At 43.5% G+C, this 22,681-nt stretch overlaps 1 protein-coding gene across 8 annotated transcripts in view; it reads right to left on the bottom strand.

Annotated features, from left to right (window-relative positions):
* Positions 1-22,681, bottom strand: part of cadps2 (Ca++-dependent secretion activator 2) — a 274,943-nt gene that overhangs the window by 36,872 nt on the left and 215,390 nt on the right. For all 8 annotated transcript variants that reach the window (XM_024382391.2, XM_024382574.2, XM_024382104.2 and 5 more), the window contains one exon: positions 19,576-19,683. In XM_024382391.2, the coding sequence (XP_024238159.1) occupies positions 19,576-19,683 (108 nt within the window). The remainder of the gene's footprint in view (positions 1-19,575; positions 19,684-22,681) is intronic.

The raw sequence follows: 22,681 nt of genomic DNA, 5'->3' as shown, positions 1-22,681 counted from the left end.
ATAGGTGTACAAAGCAGATGGTATAGGTGTACAGAGCAGATAGTATAGGTGTATAGAGCAGATAGTATAGGTGTACAAAGCAGATGGTATAGGTGTATAGATAGTATAGGTGTACAGAGCAGATAGTATAGGTGTACAAAGCAGATGGTCTAGGTGTATAGATAGTATAGGTGTATAGAGCAGATAGTATAGGTGTACAAAGCAGATAGTATAGGTGTACAGAGCAGATAGTATAGGTGTACAGAGCAGATAGTATAGGTGTACAGAGCAGATAGTATAGGTGTACAGAGCAGATGGTATAGGTGTACAGAGCAGATGGTATAGGTGTACAGAGCAGATGGTATAGGTGTACAGAGCAGATGGTATAGGTGTACAGAGCAGATGGTATAGGTGTACAGAGCAGATGGTATAGGTGTATAGAGCAGATGTACAACAGCAGATGGTTTAGGTGTATAGATAGTATAGGTGTACAGAGCAGATAGTATAGGTGTACAGAGCAGATAGTATAGGTGTACAAAGCAGATAGTATAGGTGTACAAAGCAGATAGTATAGGTGTACAAAGCAGATAGTACAGAGCAGATATAGGTGTACAAAGCAGATAGTATATGTGTACAAAGCAGATAGTATAGGTGTATAGATAGTATAGGTGTATAGAGCAGATGGTATAGGTGTACAGAGCAAATGGTATTGGTGTACAGAGCAGATAGTATAGGTGTATAGATAGTAGAGGTGTACAGAGCAGATAGTAGAGGTGTATAGAGCAGATAGTATAGGTGTACAGAGCAGATAGTAGAGGTGCACAGAGCAGATAGTTTAGGTGTATAGATAGTATAGGTATATAGAGCAGATAGTATAGGTGTACAAAGCAGATGGTCTAGGTGTATAGATAGTATAGGTGTATAGAGCAGGTAGTATAGGTGTACAAAGCAGATAGTATAGGTGTATAGAGCAGATAGTATAGGTGTACAGAGCAGATGGTATAGGTGTACAGAGCAGATGGTATAGGTGTACAGAGCAGATGGTATAGGTGTACAGAGCAGATGGTATAGGTGTACAGTATAGGTGCAGATGGTATAGGTGTACAGAGCAGATGGTATAGGTGTACAGAGCAGATGGTATAGGTGTACAGAGCAGATGGTATAGGTGTACAGAGCAGATAGTATAGGTGTATAGAGCAGATAGTATAGGTGTACAAAGCAGATGGTATAGGTGTATAGATAGTATAGGTGTACAGAGCAGATAGTATAGGTGTACAGAGCAGATAGTATAGGTGTACAAAGCAGATAGTATAGGTGTACAAAGCAGATAGTATAGGTGTACAAAGCAGATGGTCTAGGTGTATAGATAGTATAGGTGTATAGAGCAGATAGTATAGGTGTACAAAGCAGATAGTATAGGTGTATAGAGCAGATAGTATAGGTGTACAGAGCAGATGGTATAGGTGTACAGAGCAGATGGTATAGGTGTACAGAGCAGATGGTATAGGTGTACAGAGCAGATAGTATAGGTGTATAGAGCAGATAGTATAGGTGTACAAAGCAGATGGTATAGGTGTACAGAGCAGATGGTATAGGTGTACAGAGCAGATGGTATAGGTGTACAGAGCAGATAGTATAGGTGTATAGAGCAGATAGTATAGGTGTACAAAGCAGATGGTATAGGTGTATAGATAGTATAGGTGTACAGAGCAGATAGTATAGGTGTACAGAGCAGATAGTATAGGTGTACAAAGCAGATAGTATAGGTGTACAAAGCAGATAGTATAGGTGTACAAAGCAGATAGTATAGGTGTACAAAGCAGATAGTATAGGTGTACAAAGCAGATAGTATAGGTGTACAAAGCAGATAGTATAGGTGTACAAAGCAGATAGTATAGGTGTACAAAGCAGATAGTATAGGTGTATAGATAGTATAGGTGTATAGAGCAGATGGTATAGGTGTACAGAGCAAATGGTATTGGTGTACAGAGCAGATAGTATAGGTGTATAGATAGTAGAGGTGTACAGAGCAGATAGTAGAGGTGTACAGAGCAGATAGTATAGGTGTACAAAGCAGATAGTATAGGTGTACAAAGCAGATAGTATAGCAGTGTACAAAGCAGATGGTAGGTGTAGGTGTATAGATAGTATAGGTGTATAGAGCAGATAGTATAGGTGTACAGAGCAGATGGTATAGGTGTACAGAGCAGATGGTATAGGTGTACAGAGCAGATGGTATAGGTGTACAGAGCAGATGGTATAGGTGTACAGAGCAGATGGTATAGGTGTACAGAGCAGATGGTATAGGTGTACAGAGCAGATAGTATAGGTGTATAGAGCAGATAGTATAGGTGTACAAAGCAGATGGTATAGGTGTATAGATAGTATAGGTGTACAGAGCAGATAGTATAGGTGTACAGAGCAGATAGTATAGGTGTACAAAGCAGATAGTATAGGTGTACAAAGCAGATAGTATGGGTGTACAAAGCAGATGGTCTAGGTGTATAGATAGTATAGGTGTATAGAGCAGATAGTATAGGTGTACAAAGCAGATAGTATAGGTGTATAGAGCAGATAGTATAGGTGTACAGAGCAGATGGTATAGGTGTACAGAGCAGATGGTATAGGTGTACAGAGCAGATGGTATAGGTGTACAGAGCAGATAGTATAGGTGTATAGAGCAGATAGTATAGGTGTACAGAGCAGATGGTATAGGTGTACAGAGCAGATGGTATAGGTGTACAGAGCAGATGGTATAGGTGTACAGAGCAGATAGTATAGGTGTATAGAGCAGATAGTATAGGTGTACAAAGCAGATGGTATAGGTGTATAGATAGTATAGGTGTACAGAGCAGATAGTATAGGTGTACAAAGCAGATAGTATAGGTGTATAGATAGTATAGGTGTATAGAGCAGATAGTATAGGTGTACAAAGCAGATAGTATAGGTGTACAAAGCAGATAGTATAGGTGTACAAAGCAGATAGTATAGGTGTACAAAGCAGATAGTATGGGTGTACAAAGCAGATAGTATAGGTGTACAAAGCAGATAGTATAGGTGTATAGATAGTATAGGTGTATAGAGCAGATGGTATATGGGGGTACAGAGCAAATGGTATTGGTGTACAGAGCAGATAGTATAGGTGTATAGATAGTAGAGGTGTACAGAGCAGATAGAGGTGTATAGAGCAGATAGTATAGGTGTACAGAGCAGATAGTAGAGGTGCACAGAGCAGATAGTATAGGTGTATAGATAGTATAGGTATATAGAGCAGATAGTATAGGTGTACAAAGCAGATGGTCTAGGTGTATAGATAGTATAGGTGTATAGAGCAGATAGTATAGGTGTACAAAGCAGATGGTATAGGTGTATAGATAGTATAGGTGTATAGAGCAGATAGTATAGGTGTACAGAGCAGATGGTATAGGTGTACAGAGCAGATGGTATAGGTGTACAGAGCAGATGGTATAGGTGTACAGAGCAGATAGTATAGGTGTATAGAGCAGATAGTATAGGTGTACAAAGCAGATGGTATAGGTGTATAGATAGTATAGGTGTACAGAGCAGATAGTATAGGTGTACAAAGCAGATAGTATAGGTGTACAAAGCAGATAGTATAGGTGTACAAAGCAGATAGTATAGGTGTACAAAGCAGATAGTATAGGTGTATAGATAGTATAGGTGTATAGAGCAGATGGTATAGGTGTACAGAGCAAATGGTATTGGTGTACAGAGCAGATAGTATAGGTGTATAGATAGTATAGGTGTATAGATAGTATAGAATGTTGACTTAGAAGTTAGCTGTACTTTTTGATGTCTTGAGGCTTGGTAGTTTAGGGAACAAAAAACAACTGAGTTCAGGAACATTACAGTACAGTGTGTCAGTGCCTATTTGGAGAAAATGTGCTTCACTCCATTTGAAGATGCAACACACTACATTACCATGCATTATCCTACATTTCCCCACAATACACTACATTACCCTGCAATACCCTACATTGAGATCCCTTCTCATCGAACAGTAAAGAAATCACTAGTGGGATGTTGTTTCCAGAAAGCACCTGATTTTCTATCAATGTCTTCTCAAGTGAGGACTTCTGACAAAGAGCATGAGACACTAATTGGATGGAACACCAGTGGACAGCCCGTCCTCTTGGATATATTAAAGGAGAAAATTTCATCTCCGTTCACTTTGAATATCGTCAGCCATGGCTCCACAACAGCCAATAGAAACATGAATACCTACAACGGGAGCCAGCCTACTCGATAATAGGCTAGCCGCCCCCTGGCACTCAACAGAACGAGCATGAAATTGAAAATGGAGATGCTCTTTAATTGAGCCGATTAGCAGAAGAAGGGGAAAACAGATGGAGGGGACGAGAAAGCGTTACCTAGACAAGTGAAAATGAGTGAACGTCAGGTCGTTTGTTGTCATTAGTTCTCTTGGAACATTGTTAATGTGGTTTCGGAGCTGAGCATGTCTTTGTGGCATTTCTGACGGCGTGACGGTAATGACATACTTAAGTGTCCCTCGATTGATATGGTTAAGTGCAGAGTGGAGAAAGCAGGGCCACACTTGGGGGCTGGCTGAAAGGGAGGGCTAGGTTGTGTGGTCCCTGTCGGAAGGCTTTATCAGTGGCTTAATCAGGGTGATTTGTCCACTAATGTGGAGGACGAGAAGGACTGGCCGCCTGCAAGGGCATGCATTAGCCTCTACATCAACACAGAAGGCTCAACCCTATCTTGGCTGCTCCCACACACGCACACACACGCTGACCAATACAAGCTGCTGGCGATGCAAGCACACAGATGCTGTATATTTACATAGTACATACGCTTACACTCACACATAAACAGACAGATTTGTGCACATGAACACATAGGCAAAGATAATGACATTTCCCAACACAAACAACCACAGGCGGCGGCGCATAACTGTGTGTGTGTGGTGACATGGTGAGACCCTGCCGTTGTCTCTCCTCCTGGTGCATGACTATGGGTGTGTCGGGTCCATTAGAGCTGTGCCTGCCTCCTCCTTCTCCCATCTACCCCCCTCCCAGTCTCCCCAGCCCCAGCGAAGGCCCAACAAATCAACACTGATTTACTCCAATCTCAGCTTCCACCTCAAGTTTACAAACCCAATCTTAGAGGGAAGCAATGAAGAGGGGTGTTTTTATATATATATATATATATATATATATATATATATATATATATATATATATATATATATATATATATATATATATATATTTTTATATATATATATATATATATATATATATATATATATATATATGTGTGTGTGTGTGTGTGTGTGCATTGCATAATATGGATTGTGTATGTATGTGTTCCTCACTGCATGCGTGGAAATGTGTATGTGCCCCCTGTGTGTATGCGTCTCATCTCGTGTCTGAAGGTACTCAGTGACACACTGCGACTGCAGGATAGATAGAGGAAGTAGGGGGGCAAACAGGGAGACACAACACCTCTCGGCATATTTCAATAGAAAACAGGTCAACCAAAACCCAGAGGGGGGTAGCTTGGGCCCTGGAAGTAGTTACAATGGGATTACCTCTCTTCCTCTCTCCAAAGTGCTTTATTGGCATGGGAAACATATATATTTACATTGCCAAAGCAAGTGGAATAGACAACAAACAAAAGGGAAATTACAAGAAGAATAAACAAATCAGTAAACATTACACTCACAAAAGTTTTAAAAAAATAGACATTTCAAATGTTATATTATTGGCTATGTACAGTGTTGTAACAATGTGCAAATAGTTTAAGTATGAAAGAGAAAATAAATAAATATAAATGTATAGGTTATATTTACAATGCTGTTTATGGGTTGCGCTTTTCTCATGGCAACAGGCCACACATCTTGCCGCTGTGTTTGCACACTGCTGCATTTTGCCTAAGAGTCATGGGAGTTTATCAATGTTTGATTTGTTTTCAAATGATTTGTGGGTCTGTGTGATCTGTGGGAAAAATATGTCTCTCTAATGTGGTCATACATTTGCCAGGAGGTTAGGAAGTGCAGCTCAGTTTCTACCTCATTTTGTGGGCAGTGGGCACATAGCCTGTCTTCTCTCGAGAGCCAGGTCTGCCTATGGTTGTCATGTTCTGACCTTTATTTTGTCATTATTTAGTATGGTCAGGGCGTGAGTTGGGGTGGGCAGTCTATGTTTGTTTTTCTATGATTTGGGGATTTCTATGTTTCGGCCTAGTATGGTTCTCAATCAGAGGCAGGTGTCATTAATTGTCTCTGATTGAGAATCATACTTAGGTAACCTGGGTTGCACTGTTTGTTTGTGGGTGATTGTCTATGTTGATTGCTTGTTTCAGCGCAGTTCGCATTAGCTTCACGGTTGTTATTTTGTTTATTGTTTTTGTATAGTGTTTCAGTGTTCAGTGTTTTCTTTATTAATGATGAACACATACCACGCCGCATTTTGGTCCTCCGATCCATCTCGCCTCTCCTCTTCAGATGAAGAGGAGGACGACCGTGACAGAATCACCCACCACCCAAGGACCAAGCGGCGTGGTAAAGGACAGCGACGGCAGCAGCAACAACAGCGGCCAGCATCACAGGACTCCTGGACATGGGAGGAGATATTGAACGGAGAGGGACCCTGGGCACAGGCTGGGGAATATCGCCGCCCCAAAGCAGAGCTGGAGGTAGCGAAAGCTGAGCGGCGGCGATATGAGGAGGCAGCATGGCAGCGCGACAGGTACGAGAGGCAGCCCCCAATTTGTTTGGGGGGGGGGGCAGACGAGGTGTGGGGTTAAGCAGCGCGTTACTTATTATAAGCAGCGCGTTACTGGTCAGGCACCGTGTTATGCGGTAAAGCGCACGGTGTCGCCATTACGTGCCCATAGCCCGATATGCACTATAGGGCAGCCCCCTGAACGTGCCATGCGAGTGTGGGCATCGAGCCAGGGCGTATGGTGCCTGCTCAGCGTGTCTGGTCGCCGGTACGCCGTTTCGGGCCAGGGTATCCTGCGCCGGCTCTGCGTGCTGTGTCTCCGGGGCGCTGGGAGGGTGCAGTGCGTCCTATGCCTGCACTCTGCTCGTGCCGGGCAAATGTGGGAGTGGAGCCTAAGGGAGAGGTGCGCGTAGTAAGCACTAGATCTCCCGTGCTTACCCACAGCCCGGTTCAACCTGTGCCTACACTCTGGAGGGTCCGGGCTAGAGTAGTTATCCAGCCTGGGGAAGTGGTGCCAAGGCTGCGCACCAGAGCTCCAGTGCTCCCCCACAGCCCGGTCCTTCAGGTGCATCCTCCTAACACCAAGCCTCCTGAAGGTCTCCCCAGCCTGGTGGTTCCTGTGGCAGCCCCACGCACCAGGCTGTCTCTCTGTCTCCTCCCTACAGGTGGTCCCGCCTGTCCGGCGCTGCCGGAGTCTCCCGCCTGTCCGGCGCTGCCGGAGTCTCCCGCCTGTCCGGGGCTGCCGGAGTCTCCCGCCTGTCCGGGGCTGCCGGAGTCTCCCGCCTGTCCGGGGCTGCCGGAGTCTCCCGCCTGTCCGGGGCTGCCGGAGTCTCCCGCCTGTCCGGGGCTGCCGGAGTCTGAGGCGCCCGAGCTGCCGCCCCTCTGTCCCGAGCTGCCGCCCCTCTGTCCCGAGCTGCCGCCCCTCTGTCCCGAGCCCTCTGTCCCGAGCCCTCTGTCCCGAGCTGCCGAGCCCTCTGTCCCGAGCTGCCGAGCCCTCTGTCCCGAGCTGCCGAGCCCTCTGTCCCGAGCTGCCGAGCCCTCTGTCCCGAGCTGCCGAGCCCTCTGTCCCGAGCTGCCGAGCCCTCTGTCCCGAGCTGCCGAGCCCTCTGTCCCGAGCTGCCGAGCCCTCTGTCCCGAGCTGCCGAGCCCTCTGTCCCAAGCTGCCGAGCCCTCTGTCCCAAGCTGCCAAGCCCTCTGTCCCGAGCTGCCAAGCCCTCTGTCCCGAGCTGCCCCTCTGTCCAGTGGGGTCATTGAGAAGGGTTGCCATGGTTAGAAAGACACGGAGGCGGACAATAAGGCGGACTAAGACAATGGTGAAGTGGGGTCCGCGTCCCGAGCCAGAGCCGCCACCGCGGACAGACGCCCACCCAGACCCTCCCCTATAGGTTAAGGTTTTCCGCACCTTTGGGGGGGGGTCACGTTCTGACCTTTATTTCCTTTGTTTTGTCATTATTTAGTATGGTCAGTCTATGTTTGTTTTTCTATGATTTGGGGATTTCTATGTTTCGGCCTAGTATGGTTCTCAATCAGAGGCAGGTGTCATTAGTTGTCTCTGATTGTAGAATTTAAGAACTCTTTTCTGGATTTTGATAACTAGTGTGTACAGACCTAATTCTGCTCTGCATGCATTGTTTGGGGTTTTGCGTTGTACACAAAGTGTATTTTTGCAGAATTCTGCATGCAGTCTGAATTAGGTGTTTGTCTGATTTTATGAATTTTTAGCAAAATCCTAATTGGGAAGTTTTATAGAAGGCCCTTCTTGCCTTGTCTCTTAGATCGTTCACAGGAAGTTACTTGAGGTGTTGATGTTAAGGCAGAGGTAGATATAATTGTTCTTGTACTCTAGGGCAACAGTGTCAGGAAATAATTTGTTGTATTGGCTACTGGACCTTTTTTGGAACACCATTATTTTTTGTCTTACTAAGATTCACTGTCAGGGCCCAAGTCTGACAGAATCTGTGCAGAAGATCTAGGTGCTGCTGTAGGCCCTCCTTGGTTAGGGACAGAAGCATCAGATCATCTGCAAACAGTAGACATTTGATTTCAGAGTCCAGTAGGGTGAGGACGGGTGCTGTAGACTGTTTTAGTAATCTCGCCAATTCATTGACATACAGTGCTTTTGGAAATTATTCAGACCCCTTGACATTTTCCACATTCTTTCATTACAGCCTAATTTTGAATGTATATATATCTATATATTTTTAGAAATGTATGCTAATTAATAAAAAATGAAATATAACATTTACATACAGTACCAGTCAAAAGTTCGCACACACCTACTCACTCCAGGGTTTTTATTTATTTGTACCATTTTCTACATTGTAGAATAATAGTGAAGACATCAAAACTATGAAATAACACACATGGAATCATGCAGTAAACAAAAAAGCATTAAACAAATAAAAATATATTTCAAGTTTGAGATTCTTCAAAGTAACCACCCTTTGCCTTGATGACAGCTTTGCACACTCTTGGCATTCTCTCAACCAGCTTCATGAGATTGTCACCTGAAATGCATTTCAATTAACAGGTGTGCCTTGTTAAAAGTTAATTTGTGGAATGTCTTTCTTGCATTTGAGCCAATCAGTTGTGTTGTGACAAGGTAGGGTTGGTATACAGAAGATAGCCCTATTTGGTAAAAGACCAAGTCCATATTATGTCAAGAACAGTCATTACTTTAAGACATGCAGGCCAGTCGATGCAGAACATTTCAAGAACTTTGAAAGTTTCTTCAAATGCAGTCACAAAAATCATCAAGCGCTATGATGAAACTAGCTCTCATGAGGACAGCCACAGGAAAGGAAAACCCAGAGTTACCTAAGCTGCAGAGGATAAGTTCATTAGAGTTACCAGCCTCCGATTGCAGCACAAATAAATGCTTCACAGATTTCAAGTAAAAGACAACTGCGTGAAACAGGCCTTGGTCGAATTGCTGCAAAGATACCACTACTTAAGGACACCAATAAGAAGAGACTTACTTGGGCCAACAGATGCGCAGTCTCAACGTCAACAGTGAAGAGGCGACTCCGGGATTATGGCCTTCTAGGCAGAGTTGCAAAGAAAAAGCCATATATCGGACTGGACAATAAAAATAAGATTAAGATGGGCAAAAGAACACAGACACTGGACAGAGGAACTCTGCCTAGAAGGCCAGCATCTTCCCAACAGTGAAGTGTCTCCTCTTCGCTGTTGAGACTGGTGTTTTGCGGGTACTATTTAATGAAGCTGCCAGTTGAGGACTTGTGAGGCGTCTGTTTCTCGAACTAGACACTCGAATGTGCTTGTCCTCTTGCTCAGTTGTGCACTGTAGCCTCCCACCCCTCTTTCTATTCTGGTCAGAGCCAGTTTGTGCCTTTCTGTGAAGGGAGTAGTACACAGTGTTGTACCAGATGTTCAGTTTCTTGGCAATTTCGCACAAGGAATAGCCTTCATTTCTCAGAAAAAGGGTAGACTGACGAGTTTCAGAAGAAAGGTGTTTGTTTCTGGCCATTTTGAGCCTATAATGGAACCCACAAATGATGATGCTCAACTAGTCTAAATAAGGACAGTTTTATTGCTTCTTTAAATCAGAACAACAAAAGGGTTTTCTTATGATCAATTAGCCTTTTAAAATGATAAACTTGGATTAGCTAACATGGCGCCATTCGAACACAGGCGTGATGGTTGCTGATAATGGGCCTCTGTACGCCTATGTAGATATTACATTTAAAAAATTGCAGTTTCCAGTTACAATAGTAATTTACAACATTAACGAGGTCTACACTGTATTTCTGATCCATTTGATGTTATTTTAATGGTTAAAAAAGTATTATTTAAAAAAAACAAGGACATTTCTAGGTGACCGGTAGTGTATGAGAGAGAGAGAGCGAGAGAGAGAGCGAGAGCGAGAGAGGTGTGTAGTTAAAATGGTCAAAAAACACAGATTTCTTTCCTGAGGGCCATGGGGTAAGACAGGGATGCAGTTTGAGCGCCACACTCTTCAACATACGTATAAATCTATGAGTGAAAGGAAAAAGAGGGAAAAAGAAAGAGAGAGAGAGAGCGAGAGAAAGAGAGGGAAATAGAGAGAGTGGTCACGAGCAGATGAGCTCCTATATTTTTCAGCATGTTCTTTAAAAAAGATAGATTTAGAGTTAGGTAAACTTGGATTTTTCAGCAAGAACATATACAGGATACAACCCTGCACAACATAACCTTCACTCCAAATTAAAAATCAAAACCTACAACCTGATTTTGGACGGAATTACCTAGAAGGCTTACAACTACCAAAGATTATTATTCCCAAGCTATATAGCAAATGCTCTGGCAAACAAACAGAGACCCGAAAAAAACACCATCCAACCTGGAACTGAGTGAGTAATGTTTAGTTTGAAGCTATATTTTATTTCCAAAAGCCAAGAAGAAAAATACTTTACAATGATATATTGTTTTTATTTATAAGGACTGAATGCTAAATTAAAGCTACCAAGCTTGATACAACTTCAATTAGCACTGATGTGTCAAGTGAGAGGTGTCAAAGCCCTTAATCCCAACAATGGCAGGAGAGCCCCAGCCAAATGGAGAGGCCTTAGAAGCACCCTCCCGCTGTTCAGAGGTAATTAAAATACAGTACCCTCTGTATGTAAAGAATAATAAGACACAAAAAGAGTACAAAATGAAGCTCCTTATGGAAAATCAAGAGACACATTTTGCTGATTATTATAAAAATGGGAACATCAGCAACCTCATCTTCCACACAAACCATCTCCAGGCATGGCACAGTGCTATATTAACACACTACCCCTCTGGTAAGGGGGGGTGTTACCGATGGGTGGACACTCAGAATACTAGACAACGAGGACTCTGAGTCAGCTAATATAAATCTCTAGAAGTCTACAACAGTATTGGTACAGGGCCACCGCAAACAGTTTCAGCTGCACTTTCACCTAATCAAAGAAATAGCTCAGCAGGAGAAGCTCTTCCTTGAGAAAGATACCCCCTCCCCAAGCAGGTCAGACCAGACCTCTTCATTACATAAACTCACAGACGAGCAACCCCAAGCGGAAAGTCAACCTCCCAGCACAGAATACTACAACCTCATTGAAATAATGGATAAATTCACCCAGCTGGAGGTAAGGCAGGTGGAGCTGGAACAGCAGGTGATTACACCCCAGTCAGCACAGACCCAGACAACAGTCCAGCACAACAACACCCCCTTAACTAGACCTGGAGAGCTGGAAGTGGAGAAAGACACATCTGCATTCTGGACTGTAGTGAGACAACATCTACAGGAGAAAGAGCAGGAGAAGAACAGAGCACTAGAGGAGAGAATCAGACTGCTGGAGGAGAGGGTGAGGGGGATGGCTGGTGACAGAGAACAACCCATTAGAGAGGTGGCCACCCCAGCAGAGAAGCCAGCAGAACAGCTCACCTCAGCTCCCGACAAGTCTCGACACCACAGCAGTCCACCCCAGGCCCTGACCGTAGCGTCGACATCACAGCGGGACAGACAAATGAAGCCCAAACCCAGGGGATCCCAACCCCTCTAAGCCACCCTGATAGCCCTTCTGACAACCCCCCCACACCCACTGAGGACATACACAAGACACAGATTGTACTCCTTATAGACTCAAACGGGAAATATATATACAAGAAAAAAAAACAGGACCAACTAGGGTCACCCAGCCACATAACAACACACACAGGCACAAACGACCTGAGAGCACAGCAGGATAGGGTGGCCACAGCACTCAAATGAGTGATTGAAAAAGTTATTCTACTTTCCCCAACGCACAAGTGGTTATCTCCACCCTGATATCACGAAAAGACTTCCACCCTGCTACCATGCAATGGGTAAGCGCAAGTATTTCCCGTGACTGTGCCTCAAAACCAAATGTTTTCCTGGCCCACCACTCCACCCTGGAATTGAATAGCCTTTACAACCAGGTCCACCTATACAAGGCAGCAGTGCCCACCTTCGCCCGGACCCTAAAGGACAACGCTCTCAAACGCAGTCCCAACACTTCACACAGGAGCTACAGATTAATAGACACCCGCCCAGACCAGCAAGACACACTCCCAGACCTGCGGGACCCCGGGACCTATACATAGAGGACCCACGCCGAGATGACCTACATCCAGACCACAACACCACCAGCCACATCTACACCCCCACCCCAACCAATCGACAACCCCCAAAGTCAACCATGCCCACACCCCATTTAGGCCCCCTCAGATCAGATCTATGCCCCTCCTGCCCACCCCATGCCCCTCCACTCCCGCAAAGAGGGCCTCAACATGGTAGTCACACATGGGCCCAGGCCGTGAGCGGGCAAACAGGCCCAACCCCCACTCTTACACTAGCCCAAGCCAATGGAATGTACCAGATGCTCAGCAGGCTCTGCTTACACTTACTGGCCTGAGGCCAAACCACAGGACCAACAACATTGGACACTCTATGGAACACAAAGCCTTCACTATCTCATCCTGGAATATCTAAGGCCTGAGGTCATCTGCCTATGGCCTAAAGAGAAGGTACCAGAAATACAGACATTGTCATCCAACAAGAAACATGGAGGAGACGGACCCACTGGTTGCCCTCTGGGTTACAGTGAGCTGGTAGTCCCATCCACCAAACTACCAGGTGTGAAACAGGGAAGGGACTCAGGGGTTATGCTAGTTTGTTATAGAGCAGACCTAACTCACTCTATTAAATTAATCAAAACAGGAACATGTTACATTTGGCTCGAAATTCAAAAGGTAATAGTCTTAAAAGAGAGAAATGTCCTCCTGTGTGCTGCCTATATCCCCCCACTAGAATCCCCATACTATAATGAAGACAGCGTCTCCATTCTGGATTGGGGAATTAATCATTTACAGGCTCAGGGACATGTACTAGTCTGTGGCGACCTAAATGCCAGAACCGGACAAGAACCTGACACTCTCAGCACACAGGGGGACAAACACCTGCCTGGAGGTTTTCCCTCCCCCATATGCCCCACTAGGCACAACTATGACAACATATCCAACAAAAACAGGTCACAACTCCTGCAGCTCTGTCAAACGCTGGGTATGTACATAGTCAATGGTAGGCTTCAAGGGTAGTCCTACGGTAGGTACACCTATAGCTCATCCCTTGGGAGTAGTACTGTAGACTACTTTATCACTGACCTCAACCCAGAGTCTCTTAGAACATTCACAGTCAGCCCACTGACACCCCTATCAGACCACAACAGCAAAACACAGTTTACTTGAACAGAGCTATGATCAATTGTGTGGCATCAAAGCAAAAGGAACTGAATAATATTAAGAAATGCTATAGATGGAAGGAACGTAGTTTGGAAACCTACCAAAAAACAATTAGACAACAACAAATTCAATCCCTTTTAGACAACTTCCTGGACAAAACGTTCCACTGTAATAGCAAAGGTGTAAAATTGGCAGTAGAAAATCTAAACAGTATATTTGACCTCTCAGCTTCCCTATCAAATCTAAACATTTCAAACAGAAAACTGAAGAAAATAAACAATGACGACAAATGGTTTGATGAAGAATGCAAAAACCTAAGAAAGAAATTGAGAAACCTGTCCAACCAAAAACAGAGACCCAGAAAACCCGAATATGGCGAATCACTAACACAATAAAGAAATACACTACAGAAAAATAAGGACCAGCATGTCAAAAATCAGCTCAATGTAATTGAAGCATCAATAGACTAACCACTTCTGGGAAAATTGGAAAACACTAAGAATTATCTATCCAAAATGGAGATGTATGGGTAAACCACTTCTCCAATCTTTTTGGCTCTATAACAAAGCACACACAGCAAAAACATATACATGATCGAATACAAATATTAGAATCAACTATTAAAGACTACCAGAACCCATCTGATTATCCAATTACCTTGAATGAACTACAGGACAAAATAAAAACCCTCAAACCCAAAAAGGCCTGTGGTGTTGATGGTGTCCTCAATGAAATGATAAAATATACAGACAACAAATTCCAATTGGGTATACTTAAACTCTTTAACATCATCCTTAGCTCTGCCATCTTCCCCAATATTTGGAATTAAGGACTGATCACTCCAATCCACAAAAGCAGAGACAAATTTGAACACAATCACTACCGTGGGTTGGTTGATTGATTCTATACATCGTTTGACATGTTTCTACGAACTGTAATGGAACTGTTGTCTGAACTAAGTGCCTGCGCCTTGTGAATTTGGATTTGTGAATTAAAAGCGCGAACAAAAATGAGGTATTTGGACATAGACAGACTTTATCGAACCAAACAAACATTTATTGTGGAACTGGGATTCCTGGGAGTGCATTCTGATGAAGATCATCAAAGGTAAGTTAATATTTACAACGCTATTTCTGACTTCTGTTGACTCCACAACATGGCGGGTATCTGTATGGCTTGTTTCTCTGAGCGCTGTACTCAGATTATTGCATGGTGTGCTTTTTCCTTAAAGATTTTTTAAAATCTGACACAGCGGTTGCATTAAGGAGAAGTATATATTTAATTCCATGTATAACACTTGTATTTCCATCAACATTTATGATGAGTATTTCTGTAAATTGATGTCTCTCTGCAATATCACCGGATGTTTTGGAAGCGAAACATTACTGAACATAACGCGCCAAAGTAAACTGAGAATTTGGGATATAAATATGAACTTTATCGAACAAAACATAAATGAATTGTGTAACATGAAGTCCTATGAGTGTCATCTGATGAAGATCATCAAAAGTTAGTGATTCATTTTATCTCTATTTCTGCTTTTTGTGACTCCTATCTTTGGCTGGAAAAATAGCTGTGTTTTTCTGTGACTAGGTGCTGACCTAACATCATCGCATGGTATGCTTTTGTCGTAAAGCCTTTTTGAAATCGGACACTGTGGTGGGATTAACAACAAGTTTATCTTTAAAATTGTGTAAAATACTTGTATGTTTGAGGAATTTTAATTATGAGATTTCTGTTGTTTGAATTTGGTGCCCTGCACTTTCACTGGCTGTTGTCAAATCGATCCCGTTAACGGGATTTCAGCCGTAAGAAGTTTAAGCCCCACCCTCTTCAACATAAATATCAACAATAGGCGAGGGCACTAGAACAGTCTGCAGAACCCGGCCTCACCCTACTAGAATCTGAAGTCAAATATCTACTGTTTGCTGATGATATGGTGCTTCTGTCACCAACCAAGCAGGACCTACAGCAGCACCTAGATCTTCTGCACAGATTCTGCCAGACCTGGGCCCTGAAAGTAAATCTCAGCAAGACAAAATAATGGTGTTCCAAAAAAGGTCCAGTCGCCAGGCCCAGAAATACAAATTCCATCTAGACAACTTTGCCCTAGAGCACACCAAAAACTATACATACCTTGGCCTAAACATCAGCGCCACAGGTAACTGCCACAAAGCTGTGACTGTTCTGAGAGACAAGGCAAGAAGGGCCTTCTATGCCATCAAAAGGAACATACAATTTGACATACCAATTTGACATAAAAATACTTAAATCAGTTATAGAACCCAATGCCCTTTATGGTTGTGAGGTCTGGGGTCCGCTCACCAAACAAGAATTAACAAAATGGGACAAACCCCAAATTGAGACTCTGCATGCAGAATTCTGCAAAAATGTCCTCCTTGTACAACGTAAAACACCAAATAATGCCTGCAAAGCAGAATTAGGCCGATACCCGCTAATTATCAAAATCCAGAAGAGAGCTGCTAAATTCTACAACCACCTAAAAGGAAGCGATTCCCAAACCTTATATAACAAAGCCATCACCTACAGAGAGATGAACCTGGAGAAGAACACCCTAAGCAAGCTGGTCCTGGGGCTCTGTTCACAAACAGACCACACAGAGCCCCAAGACAGAAACACAATTACACCCAACCAAATCATGAGAAAACAAAAAGATAATTCTTTCCAATGTGTCAAGTAATTAACAAAAAAAACAGAGAAAACTAGAATGCTATTTGGCCCGAATACCTGACCACTGTGACTGACACAAACGTAAGGAAAGCCTTGACTATGTACAGACTCATTGAGCACAGCCTTGCTATTGAGAAAGGCCGCTGTAGGCAGACCTTGCTCTCAAGAGAAGACAGGCTATGTGCACACTGCCCACAAAATGAGGTGGAAACTGAGCTGCTTTCTAATCTTCTGCCAAATGTATGACCATATTAGAGACACATATTTCCCTCAGATTACACAGATCCACAAAGATTTAAAAAACAAACCACTGGGTGAAATACCAGTGTGCCATCACAGCAGCAAGATTTGTGGCCTGTTGCCACAAGAAAAGGGCAACCAGTGAAGAACAAACACCATTGTAAATACAACCCATATTTATGTTGAATTATTTTCCCTTTTGTACTAACCATTTGCACATTGTTACAACACTTTGTGTATATACAGTGGGGCAAAAAAATATTTAGTCAGCCACCAATTGGGCAAGTTCTCCCACTTAAAAAGATGAGAGGCCTGTAATTTTCATCATAGGTACACTTCAATCAACTATGACAGACAAAATGAGAAAAAAAATCCAGAAAATCACATTGTAGGATTTTTAATGAATTTATTTGCAAATTATGGTGGAAAATAAGTATTTGGTCACCTACAAAAAAGTAAGATTTCTGGCTCTCACAGACCTGTAACTTCTTCTTTAAGAGGCTCCTCTGTCCTCCACTCGTTACCTGTATTAATGGCACCTTTTTGAACTTGTTATCAGTATAAAAGACACCTGTCCACAACCTCAAACAGTCACACTCCAAACTCCACTATGGCCAAGACCAAAGAGCTGTCAAAGGACACCAGAAACAAAATTGTAGACCTGCACCAGGCTGGGAAGACTGAATATGCAATAGGTAAGCAGCTTGGTTTGAAGAAATCAACTGTGGGAGCAATTATTAGGAAATGGAAGACGTACAAGACCACTGATAATCTCCCTCGATCTGGGGCTCCACGCAAGATCTCACCCCGTGGGGTCAAAATGATCACAAGAACGGTGAGCAAAAATCCCAGAACCACACGGGGGAACCTAGTGAATGACCTGCAGAGAGCTGGAACCAAAGTAACAAAGCCTACCATCAGTAACACACTACGCCGCCAGGGACTCAAATCCTGCAGTGCCAGACGTGTCCCCCTGCTTAAGCCAGTACATGTCCAGGCCCGTCTGAAGTTTGCTAGAGAGCATTTGGATGATCCAGAAGAAGTTTAGGAGAATGTCATATGGTCAGATGAAACCAAAATATAACTTTTTGGTAAAAACTCAACTCGTTGTGTTTGGAGGACAAAGAATGCTGAGTTGCATCCAAAGAACACCATACCTACTGTGAAGCATGGGGGTGGAAACATCATGCTTTGGGGCTTTTTTTCTGCAAAGGGACCAGGACGACGGATCTGTGTAAAGGAAAGAATGAATGGGGCCATGTATCGTGAGATTTTGAGTGAAAACCTCCTTCCATCAGCAAGGGCATTGAAGATGAAACGTGGCTGGGTCTTTCAGCATGACAATGATCCCAAACACACCGCCCGGGCAACGAAGGAGTGGCTTCGTAAGAAGTATTTCAAGGTCCTGGAGTGGCCTAGCCAGTCTCCAGATCTCAACCCCATAGAAAATCTTTGGAGGGAGTTGAAAGTCCGTGTTGCCCAGCAACAGCCCCAAAACATCACTACTCTAGAGGAGATCTGCATGGAGGAATGGGCCAAAATACCAGTAACAGTGTGTTAAAACCTTGTGAAGACTTACAGAAAAAGTTTGACCTCTGTCATTGCCAACAAAGGGTATATAACAAAGTATTGAGATAAACTTTTGTTATTGAACAAATACTTATTTTCCACCATAATTTGCAAATAAATTCATTAAAAATCCTACAATGTGATTTTCTAGTTGAAGTGTACCTATGATGAAAATTACAGGCCTCTCATCTTTTTAAGTGGGAGAACTTGCACAATTGGTGGCTGACTAAATACTTTTCTGCCCCACTGTATATATACACACACACACACACACACATAATATGACATTTGAAATGTCTTTATTCTTTTGGAACTTCTGTGAGTGTAATGTTTACTGTTCATTTTTATTGTTTATTTCATTTTTGTATATTATCTACTTCCCTTGCTTTGGCAATGGTAACATATGTTTCCCATGCCAATAAAGCACCTTGAATTGAATTGAGAGAGGGAGAATGATAGAGAGTGTGTTCACTTGCACATTTCGGTATTGATTGAATCTCTGAAACTCCAGGGTGGCCTTATTGGGAGGAGGCTGAGATCATTGTGACCTCTCACAGATATACTGTTTGACCTCACAATGATTCATCTCAGAATAGGAGAAATACAGAGATACATTGGGTGGGTCTTTTTTCTTCTTCATGCTGTGATCTTCATGCAACACCTTCATATACAGACGTAGGATCTTATTTTGAGCCAGTTTGCTACAGCAGGAAAATAATTCTGCAGCAACAGGACATGAAAGTTATCATGTGGATTATAATTAATGGCCATTTTTGTAGGGGTTGATAAGAATTTTGGTAAGGGAAAATCAAGTCTGACATTTCATTGTGGATCCTACAATCTTCAGAAGCCTTTTCAAAACTTCCAATACACTACAAGTTAAACATTTCCTACATTGCAGGCAAGTTCTCCTGCAACAGGGTTATCAAATTAAGATACTATATCTGTACTGTACTGGCATCACAACCCACAGAGATATTGTCCACTGGTTCCCATTCCTATTGTTTTCAATCAAATTAATCAGTTATAGATTTTATCATAGTGTTGTAAGAGTGACAGATATCCACCTATTCTATGTGATTGTATGACAAAAGCTGCTGAAAAAAGTGAACACACACAAGGTGCACGTGTGAGTCCACGTAAAGGTCGACACACTCACGTCAAACAGCTTCTCAATGTACATCTCCTCGTTGACGCGATCTCGCAGAATGTCCTGGTTCTGCCGCACAAACGTGATATAGGTATCAGCCAGGTCCATCCCTGGCTTCTGAGAGCAGAGAGAGAGGGAGGAGAAGGGGAGAGATGGAAAAACACAAGGAGGGAGATAGGATTAAACACAGGGAAGTGTAATAGGTAAGTTCAGTTGAGAAAGACAGTATTAGTCCATAACAATTCATCAGAGAAGGTCCATATTCATTGACTTAAGTTTTATTTTCGATGGAAAACATGGACACTGAATTTTAACTGTTGCATGCTAACAAATCCCCTTCTCTTCGAGACATGTAAAAAATAATAAATAAATAAAAACACAAAAAGCACACCACAATCACTGTCAGAATAACAAGTGGTGGAGCTGTTAACAGCTAAACATTTAGGCAATGTCAAAGCAATCGTTTCGCCAGAGGAGAGAGGCCAGAGGCAGAAAAGAGGGTTAGTCCTCTTCCATTCACACTCTCTGTCTCAGTGGGAGATTACACTGTAATGCTATTGTAATTGCTTTGACATCTTTCACACCCATTTCACAGGGCCTTAGATGGCCCCCAGGGCCCGATGTCCTGCTACAGTTCTGAACACGGCACGCCAACTCCCCTGTGGAAAACAAGGAAACAGAGCTATGTGCTGATTTAAAAAAATTGACGCGGAAAACCCCTTCTCCTGATGTTTTTCCAGAGAGACGGAAGAGAGGACTGTGATTACAAACTGTCATTATAGCAACTGAAGAGGAAGGTGGGTAACTGACACACTGGGGTGATAGGCCTTTGTGTGTGTGTGGCCTCCCTTACCTTAGGTTGAGGTAGTCATTAGAGCTGGGAGAAGTAAACAGGTGCATTGACATAACGGAGGTGACGCTGCCATAATGGAGGTGACTCTGACATGATGGCAATGACCCTGATGAGTCAGAAGTGGTTGTGACCCTGACTCACTGTCGTGTAATTACTTTAAAAATAACAAATTTCAAACTTGGCGTAGTCGTCACCCACTGTCTAGGTCACAGTCAGGATGTGTGTGAACTTCATAAGAGGTCATTCTAATTAATTTCATGGCCCTACGCTGATAAGTCATAACCAATGTAAAATAATCACATATTATGAGACAATCAATCAAAACATGCACAAACACATCTCATTTCAAACCAGGAAAGCATCATATCCTGTATATTTCAAAGAAAGATGTTGTTCACTCATTGCCACATAACTGAACTCATTGTGCTTGACTGAATGGCTCAATGTTAGTTGCCTAGCAGCATAACAGCCATTCTAAAATGTGTTCAAAATAAACTCTGACTCTCATATTTCCCCTCAAAATATTACCTCTATTGTACAAATACTACCGAAATAAACCTGGAATGATGGGTAGAACTTCTTTATACATCATGCAGCAAAAATATATATTTTTTATCCATGCTGTTCCTAAATGCATAAAATAACACATTAATACAAAGTGTAGAAATGTGTTTCTCATAAAGACATTTAATATAAAATGATATAATACAAAGTGACATGAATGTATTCAATCGAAGGTGACATGCAGTTCCCAATAATTCATATGAACGTTTGATGACCTGCACCTCAGTGTCATGGGGTTAAAGTACAGTAAGGGGGACCCTGCTACAGGGATGTAAGGGGGAGGGGGGTGAGCTGTGGGGTTAGGGTCAGGGGGGTTGTGTCTGATGATTGACAGGCCTGTCAGGAAACTGTAATCCAGTGGGTGGAGACTGAATCCACCACTTCCTGAGCTGCAGTGAGTGACAGTATGGATTGGACAGGTGTGTGTGTGTGTTTGTGTGTGTGTGGTGTGGTGTATTTGTGTGTGTGTGTGTGTGTGTGGGGTGGTGTGTTTTGTGTGTGTGTGTGGGGTGTGTGTGTGTGTGTGTGTGTGTGTGTGTGTGTGTGTGTGTGTGTGTGTGTGTGTGGGGTGGTGTGTTTGTGAATGTATGTCAGGATCATTGGCAATATATCACTGTCCCTGTTGTCACAAGGGCATCAATCCCCCCCACCTCCAAGGCAGAGCCCTCTCCATTACTCTCTTTCCCCCACCCTCTTCCCCTCTCTCTCTTCTTCAGTGACAAGGTGACAAAGCAGTATGACAGGGAGGCACAGAAAGAGATGGAGAATGAGATGGAGGCATGGAGGCATGGAGAATGAGATGGAGGCCTGGAGAAAATAAGCTATCAACACAAAGTGGAGAAATGTGTTTCTCATAAAGACATTTAATATAAAATGATATAATACAAAGTGACATGAATGTATTCAATCGAAGGTGACATGCAGTTCCCAATAATTCATATGAACGTTTGATGACCTGCACCTCAGTGTCATGGGGTTAAAGTACAGTAAGGGGGACCCTGCTACAGGGATGTAAGGGGGAGGGGGGTGAGCTGTGGGGTTAGGGTCAGGGGGGTTGTGTCTGATGATTGACAGGCCTGTCAGGAAACTGAAATCCAGTGGGTGGAGACGTTTAATCCACCACTTCCTGAGCTGCAGTGAGTGACAGTATGGATTGGACAGGTGTGCGGTGGTGTGTGTGCGTGCGTGTAGGGTGGTGTGTGTGTGTGGGGTGGTGTGTTTGTGTGTGTCTCTGTGTGTGGGAGGGCGGGGGGTGTTTGTGTGTGTGTATATGTCAGGATCATTTGCAATATATCACTGTCCCTGTTGTCACAAGGGAATCAATCCCCCCAGAGTGAGGACCTGCCTTACAACAGGCCTACAAGCCCTCAGTCCAGCCTCTCTCAGCCTATTGCAGACAGTCTGAGCACTGATGGAGGGATTGTGCATTCCTGGTGTAACTCGGGCAGTTGATGTTGCCATCCAGTACCTGTCCCGTAAGTGTGATGTTCGGATGTACCGATTCTGTGCAGGTGTTGTTACACATGGTCTGCCAATGCAGCTGTCCATCCTGTCTCCCTGTAGTGCTGTCTAAGGCGTCTCACACTATGGACATTGCAATTTATTGCCCTGGCCACATCTGCAGTCCTCATGCCTAAGGCACATTCACACAGATGAGCAGGGACCCTGGGTATCTTTCTTTGGTGTTTTTCAGTAGAA

This window comes from Oncorhynchus tshawytscha, linkage group LG01 (genome assembly GCF_018296145.1).
Source record: "Oncorhynchus tshawytscha isolate Ot180627B linkage group LG01, Otsh_v2.0, whole genome shotgun sequence".
Taxonomy (NCBI): Eukaryota; Metazoa; Chordata; class Actinopteri; order Salmoniformes; family Salmonidae; genus Oncorhynchus; species Oncorhynchus tshawytscha.
Note: the sequence above shows the minus strand (reverse complement) of the source record. Positions and strands in the feature narration are given on the sequence as shown.